At 36.1% G+C, this 17,325-nt stretch overlaps 1 protein-coding gene across 3 annotated transcripts in view; it reads left to right on the top strand.

Moving 5' to 3' along the window:
- LOC123775328 (uncharacterized protein DR_0269) overlaps window positions 1–17,325 on the top strand; it is a 68,148-nt gene that overhangs the window by 5,754 nt on the left and 45,069 nt on the right. For all 3 annotated transcript variants that reach the window (XM_045770403.2, XM_045770404.2, XM_045770405.2), the window contains exon 4: window positions 3,406–3,486. In XM_045770403.2, coding sequence (XP_045626359.1) covers window positions 3,406–3,486 — 81 coding nt within the window. The remainder of the gene's footprint in view (window positions 1–3,405; window positions 3,487–17,325) is intronic.

Below are 17,325 nucleotides of genomic sequence, written 5' to 3'. Positions count from 1 at the left end.
TGTACATCCTGCCATGTCTTCTGGTCTCATGTGATGTTATTTCTGTGTGCAGGTTTGGGACCAGCCCCTCAATTATTTTCCACGTATAGATTATTATGTATCTCTCCCGCCTGCGCTCAAGGGAATACAGATTTAGGCTCTTTAGTCGGTCCCAGTAGTTTAGATGTTTTACTGAGTGGATTCTAACAGTAAAGGATCTCTGCATGCTCTCCAGGTCAGCAATTTCTCCAGCTTTGAAAGGGGCTGTCATTGTGCAGCAGTACTCCATTCCTAGAGAGCACAAGCATTTTGAAAAGTATCATCATCGGTACAGCATCTCTAGTGTGAAAAGTTCTTGTTATCCAACCTGTCATTTTTCTTGCAGTTGTGACGGCTACTTTATTGTGTTCTTTAAAGGTAAGGTCTTACGACATGAGTACACCCAGATCCTTTACATTGCCTTTTCGTTCTATGTTATGATTTGCCCGAGTTTTGTATGTGGTTTCCGGTTTTATATTTTCATTTTTTCCGTAGCGCATGAGCTGGAACTTCGTTGAACACCATATTATTTTCTGTAGCCCATAGAAAGACCTGATCTACATCTGATTGGAGGTTTGCCGTGTCCTCTATGTTGCCTACTCATGAAGATCCTAGTGTCATCTGCAAAGGATGATACAGTGCTGTGTTCAGTACAGTGGTTGTGTTCTTGTCTATGTCCGATATGAGGATGAGAAAAAGTACTGGAGCAAGCACAGTACCCTGGGGGACTGAGCTCTTCACGGTTGATGGGCTGGATTTTATTTTGTTGACTATTACACATTGGGTTCTGTTGGTCAGGAAAATGTTGCCCGCATTTTTTTTTTAAATGGCGTGTGTTTACTAGAGGCCTGAAAAAGCTGATGTGAACCCTGTGTATCCGCGGGAGTTTTGAATTGTGCGCTATACTGTACTTACGAGCGCCCTGAGGTGCTCTGCACACTTCCGATCCAGTGTTCAAGGTGCTCTGCGCAGTGCGGTGGTTAAAGAACTGATAAAGGAGAGAGAACTCTGAGAGGTTCTAGATAGTAAACTTGTCACCAGAGGACCAAAGAACATTGTGCTGTATACTATACAGTATAGCACATCGTGCATAATACTATACTTTCCAACTTCAGAATTGCTCTTAAATATATGGATATGTTATATACGAAATATTGTTCAAGACTTGTAAGACCAAAATTGGAATATGTAGCAGTTAAATGGTACCCATATTTGGAGCAGCATATCAATAAACTGGAAAATATGCCAAGACATGAAACAAAAAGGCTTCTGGAACTGAAAGATAAGAGCTTTGTGTTAAACATGCCAAAGCTAGAAGAACGATGTGATATAATCACTATGTAGAAAATAGTAACAAGACTACAAAATTGACAGAATTCTTGAAATGTGCAACTTAAAGAAGCCATCATAAATTCAATCATTGGAAGCAAAGGGGCCAAAAAATTATTCTCTTTTACAAAGTTTGTAAAAGTTCTCTTTTTACAGAGTGGTAGACAATTGGAACAAGTTAAGTGAGAAGGTTGTGGATGCTAAACCCATCAATAGTTTCAAAGTGTTATGTGAAAATGACTATTGGGAAGATGGGACACCACAAGTGTAGTTCTCATCATGTAACTTCACTTACATAATTACACATGCATAATCAATTACATACATACACATTAATGCAAAAAATTTATATACAGTACATATATACATGTACATAAATAGATATGCAACAGTGACCACAAAAACACTGATCCAAGTACTGTAATGCGGATAAAACACATTTGCTGAATGCGTTTTCGGCTCGGTTTGCCTTCTTCAAAGCAAGATAGACATGTAGACACATATACCGTACATGTGCATATGCAAAATGTTCGATTTTGTTCTTGAAGAACAAAATCTTGAAGAACTTGGTTGCACCAAGTGTAAGCTGGTTGTTAATTGGTTGAGTGAGTTTAATATGTAGTTCTTTTGTGATGTATAATATTCTGTTGTATCTGTCAATTATTTCAGTGTCTGTCAGGATTTCTCTGGTGATTGGTTGTGCAGAGGTTATATGTATTAATTGTAGGACCACCTTAACCCTGGAGGTGTACATTGCCCAACAAGGGCCTTGTTGGAGCTTTGCTGTTTGTACATTGTCAGAGGTATTGAAAGAGACATTGTCATCTTGCCTATATACTTGAAAGTCTATGCTTTCACATACCCACTTGGAGGGACTTAAAGTTGTACAGTATATAGGCAAGGTAACATCTTCTTTCAAAGCATCGATCAACACACGAAAGATTACATCAAAGAACATGTAATCTCCTACCTTCTCTTTCTCATTCCTCCAAACTCTTTCCCCCTCCTAAATCCTCCCTGTCTTTCCCTCCATCTTCCCCAAATCCTTCCTGTCTTCCCCCCCCAAACCCTTCCTGTCTTCTGCCCCCCCCCCCAATCCATCCTATCTTCTGCCCTCCCCAACCTTCGTCTTCTTCCCCCCCCCCCTTAACCTTCCAGTCTTTTCTCCCCCCCCTAACCTTCCCGTCTTCTTCCCCCCCCCTAAACCCCTTCCGGTCTTCTCCCCAAGCCCTCTCCCCTCCCCCTCAAACTCTCTCCCCTCTTCTCCACCCCTCAAACCCCTCCCCCTCGATGTTTCTCCTTTCTGTCAACACCTTTGTCTTTGGAACTACATGGAAACTAAATCAAATTTCAGACCCTGAAAATTGCACAGGGATCACTATAGATGCCGTTACTTCTTATTGGCACTGGGGCTGACCCCATCTGACTTAGGGCACTCGTACCACTATGTGTCATCTTCGAAAGTTGGTCGAGGCTAGCCCTTAGTGTCTGGCCTTCTTTAGACATCCTATATTATAGATGTTTATTTTAGTTAGTGTCTTGGATGGTTTTGGTCCCGAGGTGTCTGAATATCTCATGTTAAGGAAAATTGTATAATCATAGTGGCAGACATTTTGATCTTTCATTTAATGTTTTATTTACACTAGCATTCTTTTTCGTTTTTAACACTAGTGTCCCGATGATGCTAAAATGTGTCGTCCATATTCCAACAGTAAATGTTCTAATGACATTAAAACTAACTAATAATTTGTATATTCAAGACTGTCACACATAATCTATTATATAAACACATTGTATGGTAACTTTTCCCTAGCAAGTAAATTTGCAAACATTTTGACACTAAAATTGTTAGAACTCAAAACTTAGAAAATTAATAAATGTGAGAGTACTGTACGTATAAACATTTTAGGCGTCACTGAGCAGTGCACTTGAAGCTTGGAAAGTTTACAACTTGGAAAACTGGTACATGATAACACAGGACCGTGGAAGTGTTAATAAGCTTTGTAGTATTTTAACTAAAAATATGAAGATATATTAACCTGTGTCAATATTTTTTAGAATCTCCACCACAAGAATTAACAGCGGAGGAGAAACAGATGCGAGAGGTGCTGGGCTTTGCATCCTTCCACTCAACCAAAGGTGGGTAGCTCGGTTTAAGTTCTTGGTAATCATAGCTTTTGCATTGTTTATAAAGTTTTTCCATTATGGATGCTTTATAGTTTGTTTTTTCTTCAGATGTGTTTGTTTATTAGTGTGAACACCTAATTAATTGTATTGACTTAGAGCCTTATCTGTTCAATGATGCATTTTTGTGCTTTCAACAGTTTTTCAAGAAATGGTCCAATGATGCTAAAATGCATCAGTGATTTTGTAAATTATTCCTCAGTAGCCATTCTGTTGAAATATGTAGGCATAGTGTGGGTGGAGCTTATGGCTTCAAGATTAGGTACAAGGGACAAACCAGAGTTCACCCGGGGAGAGGACCACAGTAAACATTCTGAGCCACTTTTTTTGTTCCTATTATTCCAAGTGTATTTCTGATCTCTTAAGTGACATTTTGTGCTGGAACTATTTGCGTTAGTGTAAACTGGTCATAATGGTCTGATCCCGAAAATACAATGGAACACTTTTCAGAGTAAGGATACAAGTAGAGGGATGTAATTAGGCACTGTAACATCTGTTAGCAAATACAGCATTTTTAGTTGTCCAAATATACCTTGTGAAATCTACGAGTGTGTACAGTATACATTTGTGCATGAGAATATTTTGTTTATTGTATCATATGGTAGAAGAAACATCGGAACACATTGAATTAAATAATTTAATTTGTAGTATCAATATTAACTAAAACAATTTGTTTGCATACTTTGATGGGGCAGCACCAGTCACCAAGCGCTACAAAATTTATTTTAGTTCCTTATACTGTTATCAAAATTACAAATATTTTCTGGGAAAACCTGTACAGTATCTTTCCCAGCTACCCACTTGGAGCCGTCCCAGTGGGTAGCTTGGGGTACTTCTCCAGGCTCTTAATGAATCATGAGCACTTGCCAAAGACCAGAAGTCTTGGTACAGTATATAAGGTCTCCACAGTGCCAAAGGAAAGACCCCTCGGAAAGAAAAAGTAGAGCATACCAAAACAAGCAACTGCTTGGACAACATTTGCAACCTTGATTAGGCTGGTATGAACATGTTCTCTTGGTCTATCAGCTAGTTAGCACCACACTTTGCCATCAGATGGCAGCTCTGGCAACCCAAAGGTTATATTCTATCTTGAAAGCTTCCACTGTTGTTCAACAACATTTCTTGTTGTTGGCAGGAGATTGAAGTCATAGATCTCTTTTTACACTAGTTCTCAAATTATGCTTATTTTCTGTTGGCTGCCCAACTTTTCATTGGATTTATATTTATCTTCGTACTACATCTCTTACTCCAATATGTTGTAATTTTTTGTGCAGATTTGGAGCCTGACCTGCCAGTATCTGCCAAGTGTATATATGGAGACATCTTTCTCATCTTTATTCCAAGGAGTACAGTTTGAGTACTTTGAGTCAGGCCCAGTAGAAGTTTAAATGCTTCACTGGTTCTATGAGTGCAGTAAAGGAGTTTGCATATTTCCCGGCTCTACAATCTCACTGCCCTTAATTAAAAGGGGATGTGTGAACTGAATAATAACTATTTGAGATGGCACCAGTGCTTGGAAGAGAACCATGATTGGTGTGGCATCTCTTGTTTTGAAGGTTTTGAAGCTACTATTTTCTTGGCTGTTGTAATCTTTTACTTTATTGTGACCATTAACCATTAAATTTTCTTACATTATTATTTCAAGGTCTTTGACTTGAAGTTAAAGTGTAGTTAAAGGATGAGAGCTACACTCGTGGTGTCCTGCCTACCCAGTACACTGTCATATAACGCTTTGAAGCTACTGATGGTTTTGTCCTCCACAACTTTCTTGCTTAACTTGTTCCAACCGTCTACCACTGATTGCAAAAGAAAACCGTATAATAATTTTTTGGCACCTTTGTTTCCTTAGCTTGAATCTATGACCTCTTGTTCATGAGGTTATCAATTTCAGGAATTCCTCTTATTTGATCAGTTCCTATTATTTTGTAAGTGGTGATCATATCTAATCTTTTTCTATCTTCTCATACTTAATGCCTCTAGCATTAAGTATGTCTCATTTGTATCTTCATATCTCATTTTTCAGGTCTGGAAGCAATCTTGTAGCATGCCTCTGCACCTTTCCTAGTTTACTGATGCACTTTTTGAGATATGGGCACCATACAACTGCTGCATATTCCAATTTTGGTCTCACAAGAGTCGTGAACAATTTTTTAGTATTTCACCTTCTGTTTAATTAAAAGCAATTCTGAAGTTGAAAAGTGCAGTATATGATCCTCGCACAATGTTGTGTGTGTCCACTGGTGACATTCTGCTATCCAGAACCACCTCTAGATCTCTGTTAGAATTCTTTCATTTCTTTCCACATTATCTGTAAGTTGTGTGTGGTCTATTTTCACCTATTCCACATTCCATATTATGGCATTCATTCACATTAAATTCCATTTGCCATATTGTGCTCCAAGCACTTATTTTATCTAGGTCAATTAGAAGCATGACATTTGTCTATTTCTCCTATCTTCCCTTATAGCTCAGCATTATCAGCAAACATTCATATAATTTTGTATTCTTTCTCGTAGATCATATATGTAGTGAGGAACATTACTGGTGCAAGAACAGAACCCTGTGGTACTCTGCTAGTAACACTCCTTCAGTCACATACATTGCCATTGATTTCTGTTTACATCTTTTTTCAGTTAAACAAATTTTCATCCATGTCAGTAGTCTCCCTTTCACTCCTCCAGCCTCTTGGGTGGGACTGTTTTAACAGTCCATGCTCTGGATCTTTTTTTAGGTTCAGATATACACAGTCAACCCATCCAACACACTCCTGTAGAATCTCTTGCTCTATCATAAACACTAAGTACTGTAGATGCAAAGGATCTTCCTGTTCAAAAAACATACTGTCTGTCTGTTATGTCATTACTCCTCAGGTTTTCTACCCATTTAGTTTAAATGTTTTTTTTGCAGTGTGTGTTGTGTGTGTGTGTGTGTGTGTGTGTGTGTGTGTGTGTGTGTGTGTGTGTGTGTGTGTGTGTGTGTGTGTGTGTGTGTGTGTGTGTGAGAGATGTCTCCTTAAAGTATTGGGGCTCTTGTGTATGCAGTATATATATATATCCAGGCCATTAGCCTCTAAAAGGAGCAGCTATGATTAACCCTTAAACTGCGCAAAACGTCATATGATGTGCGAGATGGAAAGGGGTATAATTTGAAAAATATTAAAATTATGTAAAATTACTTAAAAATTTTAAAGAATTCTCCAACTTTTTTGCTTGAGCTTGAATTTCATCAAAATATTTTCAAAAATTTATTTTAGACGAATATTTATAAAAAAAGAGAATGTTTTATTGATAAAGAGAACGGCTCCTATTAACTGCAACTGGTGGATAATGCAATAATAAAAGATGCAAGCACCTATTCGACGCACAAAGAAGAATACTGTAGTAGTAAGAAGTGTCCACAAAGTGGATATACAGTTGGTGTCTTTATAGCATTTGTGAGTAATACATAATAACAAATAATAATGAGGAATTATGTTATGCTCTATTTTATTATATATCATATAAGTACATTGCCCAATGTTATCAGTTACTTTCAATGATGTTCATTTGTTTTAGTGTTTTTAGGTTTTTAGGTTTTTCCTCCTTTGTTTATTATTTGAATTTGTTTTAACCTTTGCATCCTGGAGAATGCATACGCGTCCCTAACTATGTGAAGCCAAAATTTAAATGATCTACAAATAAATCAGTTACAACTCTCAGAACTTGGAACTGAATTTTTTGGGCTGATTTTTTCACAGATTTCAAACTCTATTTTCCTTGTTTCTTTACATTGTTTAATGATTAAGGACCATATTAGGGTTTTTTACTTATATAAAGTATACCCTAAATATATTCCCTAAATCATTATAATTATTATAATTATCCCTATATTTTTTTTTGGGGGGGGGTGGGGGGTTATTTTTTCTTGACTTCATTTCTACACACATTGACCTACAACTTTCACATACTTGAGTACGAATGCCAAACAGTGTTTATTACAACATACAAGTAAATTCATGAATTAGAACTGCCTTATTCATTGTCGATAACTTCAACTTCAATTATACCTATAACTAGAATTTCAACTTGCTTCAGTATCCAAAAATCTAGTTTCTGACCGATTCTTATCATTTTTACATATAGTGTACACAGCTGTCTGTTCTACAATCCTTATAGAATTGATTTTTTAAACGTTTGGAGTTATAAATTTTTGTCTAAATTTGCGAATATTTCAAATGCCATATTGACAAACTTTTTACAGTAAACTATATTGAAAACCTATATTCTAAATATATGAAAATTTCTTGTTTTTCAAGTTACACTGGTATCATTTAGACAAAGTTGGAGCATTTGCCTAGTAGATTATTCACAAAACATTTGAAAAAGTTTCAGAAAATTTAAAAAAAACAGTTTGTCACACATCATATGAGGTTTTGTGCAGTTTAAGGGTTAAAGATTCCTCTGCCTACGCACAAAGAAAGTGTTCTCGGGAATTTATACATTTGCAAGTATAAAGTGAGGTGAATAAAAAAGAGCACATTGTGATTGCTACATGAGGGTGGGGTCATTTGGTTCGTGGACTGATGCGACGCAATAGTGCTGACAATCCAAGCAAAGGTGGTGATGTTAGAGGGTTTGTTGTTAAGTTCATTTTAGTTTAAACAATGTGTCTTACCAGACTCTATCTTTGCAGCCTAAGGAAAGGGTTTCAAGGGAAAGGGATCACTTCACTTTTGTCACCTCAATTCTCATCCTAGGTTTTTCATTTTGGTATCAATGTGTTCACAATAGAATTCCCTACAGGTGTATATGCATATAAGGTCCAAAAGATCATATATATAATGATGAACATTACTGGTTCAAGAACCAACCCCTGTGGTACTCTGCTAGTAACACTCGTCCAGTCACGTACATTGCCTTTGATTACTGTTCACATCTTCTTTAAGTTAAACAAATTTTCATCCATGTCAGCAGTCTCCCTTTTACTCCTCCAGCCTCTTGGGTGGGACTGTTTTGACAGTCCATGCTCTGGCTCTCTCTTAGGTCCAGATATACACAGTCAACCCATCCAACACTCGTGTGGAATCTCTTGCTCTATCATAAACATTAAGTACTGTAATTACAAAGGATCTTCTTGTTTGAAAACCATACTGTATATGCAGCATACTGCATCATTCCCTCACATTCATCTTATAAATTTTTTATGCCATGCTGCGTCATCCTTGAGTGAAAGTGCTAAGCTCCCTACTCATAAAATTGAGGTTGGAACTCCTATCACCTTCCCTCAACTTCAGTATCTAGCTTCTTCATAGGGCATGTTTCATGCTTTTTGCCTCAGCCTTTGGGCCACCTAAGCCTCTCGCTCCCAATCAATCTCCCCAACCTTGGAGAAAATGAAACAAGGAAACTATACTATAATCCATGCAACGCGCGCACAATTAGCATGACAACTAACTGGTGTGCATGTAAAAAAAAATGAACTATGAAAAGTTATTTTTTGTTTTAATATAGTTAAAATGTGTGGTATAGGTGAAAACTTCTGATGACCTTACAGTTCATGATAGTTCATGGATCAGACACCCTGAGGTTTTACCCCTAGGCCAGGTGTGCAACAGGAGTCAGAAATATGCTTCTGATATCTAGTGACATGAATAATATATTCTTAGATCAATCAAGTAGTGGTTTTGCTGTTATTTCACTATATTCACACATTATATATAACTATCTACATATGTTGTGCACAATAATAAACCTCAAAGATCATGTGTTGAGAGTTTATATACACAGGAGGATCATCCAAGGTCAGCCTAGTGACTGGCAGCAGTGTGTGGTGGGAACTGCCCTAGATACACTATTATTTTAATGGATTTCAATGGTTTTTCTCTCTTTTTGCAGTAATGTTATTCAATAGTATGTAATTTGTGGATTTTAAGTCTTAAAAATCACAGTTAAATGTGGCTTACATCACTATGCTAAAAGAATGTGCTGACTGATATCTAGTGACACACACATTATTCTTATATCAATGGAAGGGTGTTTTTTGCTGTTGTTACACTATATATGCACATGTTTTATACATCAATATTTTTATATTCTGTCATGAACCACTAAGTAATTCTAGTGTATAATGAAATCTTAGCACGGTATAGAGATACACTTACCAGCTGACACCAGTAGCCAACGTCATCAAATGCATCAAAATATACAGACATACATCACTATTATTACTTGAACATTGCTGTTATTATCAAAGTCCTGTCACTACATAATGAATATGAATCATTTTCCACAAGATTATTTTCTTAAGGTACATAAAGTCACTGCATGTTGTGTAATTACAAACCTTAGCTGTGTGCTGTGAATGTCTGCCTCCTGCTGTGAATATCATAACTAGCATTATGTCCACTGATATCCGAGTCTTGTGCATAATTTTTATTACAGTCAGGATAATCTATGATGCTATCAATGCAAAATAATTGGTTACTTATGTTGTCATTATTAAGTGGTGCTGTGGCCCATACTTGTGCTGCTATGCTGTGAGCTGCAGCTGCATGTTGCAACTGTGCCTTGGTTGCTCTGGCAGTACTGAGGCGCTCACTGCTATGAACGATGCAGACTGTTTTCTGTGGGAGGAGCCCCTTCTGCTCCCTGGAGCTATCGGGCTAATGTATGATATATTAGACCGGGGCATTAGTCTATGGAGTTGGACTTACCAGGGACCACGCGTCAGAACCTTGGCCCCCCTCAGAGAGGTTGCAGAGAGCAATGGCCCTGGAAAATCCCTCCCCTGTGGTTCGCGGGGTTTTCCTAATCTGCTGTTGACCGGGGTTAGGCACCCAGCAAGGTAGGCATAACAAAAACCCCACATGGTAAAAGTACAGAGAAAAACCGAACAGAGGTAGAACTCCCTCCAATGCCAAGGAGTGTGGGAACACTCCTTGGCATTGGATTACCCTGTGAATTAACATATGCTGGTAACAGCCGTCTAAGGGTTAATATAAACTTTTTAATTGGTCTAGAGACCCTGTAGGAAAACTACTTGGGTAGCTAGACAAAATAATGCAGTTGGGTCAGATGGAGTCTCGTCTCACTTACAAAGGAAAAATAGTAACATGCCTTTGAGATTAGCACCCAACTTTAAGTTATCTTCCAATCATCATTGATGTGTGATGGTGAAAGCACTAAAAAAAAAATCTAATTAGGTAGAGTACTTTGATAGAGATGACATAATAATGGTCAGTTTGGCTTTCTAACTGGAAGGTCTTTCATAACACTTATTATTCCATTCACCTGGGCTATAAATGTGAATATTTTATAACTTATTAGTTTGACAATAGAGCCACAGAGGTACTGCAAGAAAGGGAAGGTTGGGTTAATTGCATATACATAGACTTGGATAAAATACCATTGGCAGGGTCCTTCATAAGATACTTTATTGGAAGCTAGGACTCATTGGAGGGGGTGACAGGCAGACTACTGAACTGTATGAAAAATTGTCTTAACAAGGCAGACAAATGAGAGCAGTTATTACCCACAATATACAGAGTTGTTCATTCAACCTGTCCTCTTAAAAATGTTGCTTTACGCTGGTATACGCACTTGGCCAAAAATGGATGTACTACTGTAATTTGAAATGAAATCTACGCACGAAAGTGATGTACTGTCTGTTTTCTGCTGAATCCTCTGGCTTACTCGGTAAGGTTTGGAGAGGAAACTTTCAATTAATGTTTTTCATGACGCTTTGAACCTTTAGGAGAATTTCCTGCCCTCCTAACCTACCAGAGGACACTTAACTTACCGTTGGAAAAAAACAATCCCATTTTTTTTTCATTTTCAAATTACGTCCATTTTCGGCCATACAAGCAAACAGCCAAATTCAGGTGTAATTTGTAAGAGGACAGGTTGGTTCATTATCTATATAAATTATTTACTAGAGGGAATAGACAGTTACATAAATATCTTTGCAGATGATGAAAAAATTTCTTGGGAGAGTCAGGGACTTGGAGGACAGTATTGCAATTCACAATTACAATAATAAGAGCAATAATAATTGCTCTTATTATTAAACAAAATATGAGTGAAAACACACATGACAGATGTAGTTCAGCATAAATAAATGCCACATAATAGAATGCAGAATAGGGGAAAAAAGCCATACTTAATCATCAAATTATATGAAAAGGTACTAAAACTTTTGACTAGGGGAGAGATCTAGGAGTGGCTCTTGGTAGTAAGATGTCACCAGATGACCACATAAAGGACACCGAGAGGGGCTCATGCAACAAATTTCAGAACAGCCTTTAAATATGTGGACGGAAAAATATTAAAGAAACTGATATGCGAGACCAAATTGTAATACTTTATGCAGCAGGAGTGTTATCCTTATCTCAAGAAGCACATAGCAAACTAGAAAGGATGCAAGGACATGCTACTAAATGGCACCAGAAGGTGAGTACTTAAGCTTTGAAGAGAGGCTGGATGCTACGGCTAGAAGTTGGGAAAAAATGTGATATCACACTGCAAGAATAATCACAAAAAACGTGATTTGGTTATGAGTGAGTATCCACTAGGAAAATGAAACGAAAATTCCAAGTGTTTGTCTCAACACATTACAAAGGAATACACACACAGAGAAGACATGGGTTTGGAGTTATATACCCCCACTACACCTGAGTAGATAAAGATCATTAAATAAAATAACGATTAATGGAACTGCCATTAATTGATATTTTGTTTATACAATAGATTTTTATCTACTCAGGAGTAGTGGAGTATATAATCCAAACCCATGTATTCCTTGATAATGTGTTGAAACACAAATGTTCAGAATTTTAATGTTACTTTCGTAGTGGATACTTACGCATGATAACAATGTACAAAATAGTAACAGGATTTGATAAAATAGATAAGGAGGATTTTTTAAACCTGCAACTTCAAGAGCACGAAGCCAGGGATTCAAACTAAGGAAACAAAGATGCCAAAAAATATAAGGAAGGGCTCTTTTTGCAAGCAGAGTGGTAGATGGGTGGAACATGTTAAGTGAGAAGCTCGGGCAGCATTTAGAGGTAGTAGTGTCTGCACACACATGAAATTTTACTCCAGTTCATATAAAGTAGGTAAAGTAATAGTTTATACTATTAACTATATTGGCTAAGGAAAGGAGATTTCCAGTGAATCTATTTTAAAATACAACTAACAAAACTTTACAACAAAAGTTGAAACTGAACTTAATAACATGCACGTCTACATTAGTTAAAAATTTTGAAGATGAATCTCCAGCTTTTGTTCGTTTGTTGATGGCTTTTCGGTGGTGCTAGATTTGCAGCAATTCCTAGTACTACTTCTGCTGTTTGTCCCTGACTGGCTCATTGAAGTGTTTTATCAGGGTAATGTTCCTTTCATCAGAATCATTTACCAATTTTAAAGGCATTGAGGGAGCTTCTCAGTGCATTGCTGCAGTATTTATCCATGTCACTAACCCCCGAACAATCCGAAGAATGTCACCTCAGAACATCACCTCAGAAATGTATTTTGTCCATGGATCTTGTCAATAGCATTCATCCCTAGAGGAGCTCCATGGAGGGGTGCTGCAAGACAACTTTTACATTATTTATAATGTAAAGTTGAAAATGGAGGGATTTAGGATGAGGTTTAGGATATCTCTGCTTCTGAATATTCCTGATGTCTTTCAAGAAGAAATCTGTTGAACCAGCTATGATGATATGGCACTGTTGCCTAAGAACCAGATATTGAACTTATTGGACATATCGCTGCTTTAATGACTAAGAAAATAAGGATGCAAAGTGATCACTCGGCTGGACACTTTCATGCTAATTTTGTGTGCTGATTAGTAGCTTTGAATTGCTACTGTAACAGAATACTGTACTATGAATGGATCAAAGGGAGGAATACAGCAATGAACCACATGAAACATGACCCTTTTGACTAGGTTGAAAGCATTTCTGAAGATAAGATACAATGTTCGAGTGTGCTGCATGGACAGCTGTCTATTCCTGTGACAGCCTTAGCAATGGGACATCAGTGTGTACAACAATGATTGGCGTAATTTTCCCATCTTTCTTTTTAGGTATACACTTAAATATACAGATGCATAGTTCATGTACAGTAGTTTTAAATTTAAAGCTTTTTGAATATGCAAATTAAGTACATCTATTTAGAGCTAAATATGAATTGGATCATTTAATCATTTTGTGACTACAATGCACAGTATGACTTATAATTTTATAGGTTTTCAGTCCTCAACAGTACAGTATATTGCTTTGCTGTATTTTCATGCTACAGAAAAATCTGCCATATAATTCACATGTAGCCCCCCCCCCTCATTAAATTTCTAGATGTTAATTAACCACATACACTTTTTATAATGTAATACTGGAACAGCCATCAGAGTAATTTGATCTTTTTGGTTTTTAGGGAAAAAAGTGGAGGGAAACAACGTAGGTGCTGTTCACGTGATTATGAAACGCAAATATCGCCAGTACATGAACCGAAAGGGTGGCTTTAATCGACCTCTCGACTTTGTGGCTTAATTCTTCTACTCCTGGGATTACGATAGGATATTTAGTTGAGAAGAGGAAGATTTTTTTCTTTGTTAAAGGAAGAAGATTCTATATATAATACTGGATATTAGTGAAATTATTAAAATATAATTGCAAGCTTTTACTTTGTCCTAACAGATAGGACTAATTAAAAGAAGCATTATAAGGTTTGCATTTTTGTAATTTTACTTTTTATCCTATTATATTTAAATTTGGTAAACATTAACATATTTTTTACATGGAATAGTGCTGACTCGGCATTAGTCATTATATGATTATTATACAGATATGTTTTTGTAATAATAATAACTGCAAGAATTGTAATTTGTATTTTATTTGGGGATTGGTGAACTGTTTTCTTATGCAATTTGTTTAATTAATGTTTTTTGTCATATGCAATATTTTGTATTGTTGTTGAATAAAAGTGTAAGGATGCTTGTGAATGTATTTTGTGAGAAAGGTAACTACAAAAGTGACATTTAATCCTGTATTTCAATTTTGTTTAAATCACACATTTTATTTATATTAAACTGTATATATATGTATATATGTGTGTATGTGTATATATATACACATACATGTGTATGTATATATGTGTATATTAATATATACTGTATGTATATGTATATAAATATTAGAGATGAAATACTTAGTGGAATATTTTTTAAACTTAATACAGTATATTTGCCTTTAATTTTTCATACAAATTCACACTTTTAGATTAATTCATTGTCATTTATTAAAGTACATTTCTTTATAATAAAGCTAATATAATACTTGCCTATTTTTTGAAGATTACTTCACCTCTCTGATGTTGTCTTGGCTCCTTGAATTCCTGTAGTATGGATATCAATGGAATTTACTCTTGTTAAAAACTGATAGCGTGGCAGCTTTTTCAAGCCTTGTGTATCAGGGCTAAGTCCCCTCGAGGAACAGCATATTATCTTTAATTATGTGTAATATTCCACAGAACAATACAGTTCCTGTTGTGAATTTACAAGTGCTTGTTTCTCCAGGAAATTTTTTCTGCATGATCAAGCAAGTCAATCAGGGTGTCTAACACTGCTCCTCTGAGACAGTGTAGAATCATGCATATAAAAAATCCTACTTGACTGATCATGCATTAATGTCATAGTAATTCATTACCCTTTGTTAGGCTGAGTCCAGGGATGCCTGGGGCCAGATTCACGAAAGCACTTACGCAAATACTTACAAACGTGTACATCTTTCCTCAATCTTTGACGGCTTTGGTTACATTTATTAAACAGTTTACAAGCATGAAAACTTGCCAATTAACTGTTGTTATTGTTATAAACAGCCTCCTGGTGCTTCGGAGCTCGTTAACTGTTTAATAATTGTAAACAAAGCCGCCAAAGATTGAGAAAAGATGTACAGGTTCGTAAGTGCTTGCGTAAGTACTTTCGTGAATCTGGCCCCTGGTTTTGTACAAGTACTGAAATGCATTTCTATTTTTGCCACTGTTTATGAAATCAGTTAGACTTGTTTGGCAAGGATTTCTTTAGACACCATAGATAATGGCTTACCACATAATGTTTACTCTACATTACTGCAAAATAAAGTTCACAAGTTGTTGCAGGAAAGATTTTCTAATTATAACACTTTTTTTTTTAAACAATGATTCTAAACAGGATTTTAACATGGGGTTAGGCTAGTTCATTAATTATTAAAATGTTGTGTACTAAATATTTTGTAATTTTGTTCAGATAGTTCGGTTTTCAATTTTATTATTTTTAATATAACTGTATATAAATGTTGTAAGTTCCTAATAGAAAAATCCTTCATGAAGGTAGGTTAAATTTCTATAAGTTTACCCCAGCAGGTAGCGCACAAGCTGGGTTCCGCACAATCAGATGAAGCTTTCATTGTCAAAATGTGGTTTCATTACTTGATATTTAATATATACTTGTATAATTTAAGTGCTTCTTTTCATGTACTTTACCCAGATCACATTTATATCATTGCCAAATAGATATAGTACATTCATAAGATTGATTGATAAAAACAGATTCATAAAAATTAAATGAAAATATTAGGGTAACGACGACAGCCTCATCTAATTGGGCATGAAACTTTGAAGAGATTTGGCTAGACACCTACAAGTGTTCAACTTGCAGAGTTAATACCCAAGGCTTTCATGATAAGGTAGTCTAGATAACCCTGAATAAAAATATTTTTTTTATCATAAAACACATGGTTTGAAATATAAAAATGTATACAAATATTTTTTTGAATTTTTTTACCACATTAAAGGACGAGATCTATCGGTAATCATTGCCGAATTCATAGGATTGGTGGAACTGTACCAATAGTAACATCCTTACTGCTAATTATATTTAACAAGGAAAAGTATGATGTAATTGCTTTTTTCCTACCTGATTTTGGTAAACTAATATTGAATAGATGGTGAAAAATACCAATTATAGTAAAACAATGAATAAATATTAAGACTGAATCAAACCCATTCCCTAATCACGTCAGTTGTACACACTATCAACTGGACCATTATGGGTTAAAAGTATCTCGACTAGAAGTACTACTTTACTTGAAAAAGATTTTAGAAGGAACAGTCCAATCTTTTATGAGATTGAATTCCAAGCTTTTCAGAGGTGCTCGTCCACATTAATTAAAGTGTCGATAGTGATGTTCTCTCATCCTCTGCTCGTGTCAGTGCAAAATGAAACTTGGTAATCTGGTAAAGACTGAAAAAAAAATTGAGGTTGTATGACTGAATTGAACCAACACCCCTGATGGTATTGGGCACTTGCAACACTGTAGTACGTGTACCTGACGTGATCAGTGGTGTGGAGTCACTTCCATTGTTAGCCTCAATATATATTTACTTATTCAATATGGAATATTTTGGTGCAAAACTATTATCAATTGTATACATTTAATGTAAAATTATGTATTTCTGGTAAGAGCACCTTATAGTGGCTTATATTTTATCCTTTATGTATGCCATCTATTTCAGAAATCTCTTCTGCTTTGGAAATAAGTACCGAATAGCACTCAAGGCAGGACAACAATAGTGATTTAAATAGTGAGAGCATTGTGGCAGAATCCCTGGATTTGAATGTTCTCAATTCATCCTACCATTGTCCTGGCTGGTGTTATATGCTTGGCTCTGTTAACTAAATGGCAGGTCATCAGATATCATAAATTCCCAAACCTTTACATGTTGTCATTCATCTATTTGGCAGATTTATTTGTCTTGTACCCTGTATTTCATTTAAATT

Source organism: Procambarus clarkii, chromosome 70 (assembly GCF_040958095.1).
Source record: "Procambarus clarkii isolate CNS0578487 chromosome 70, FALCON_Pclarkii_2.0, whole genome shotgun sequence".
Classification (NCBI taxonomy): domain Eukaryota; kingdom Metazoa; phylum Arthropoda; class Malacostraca; order Decapoda; family Cambaridae; genus Procambarus; species Procambarus clarkii.
The sequence above is the reverse complement of the archived record's forward strand: the minus strand, read 5'-3'. Positions and strand labels throughout refer to the sequence as shown.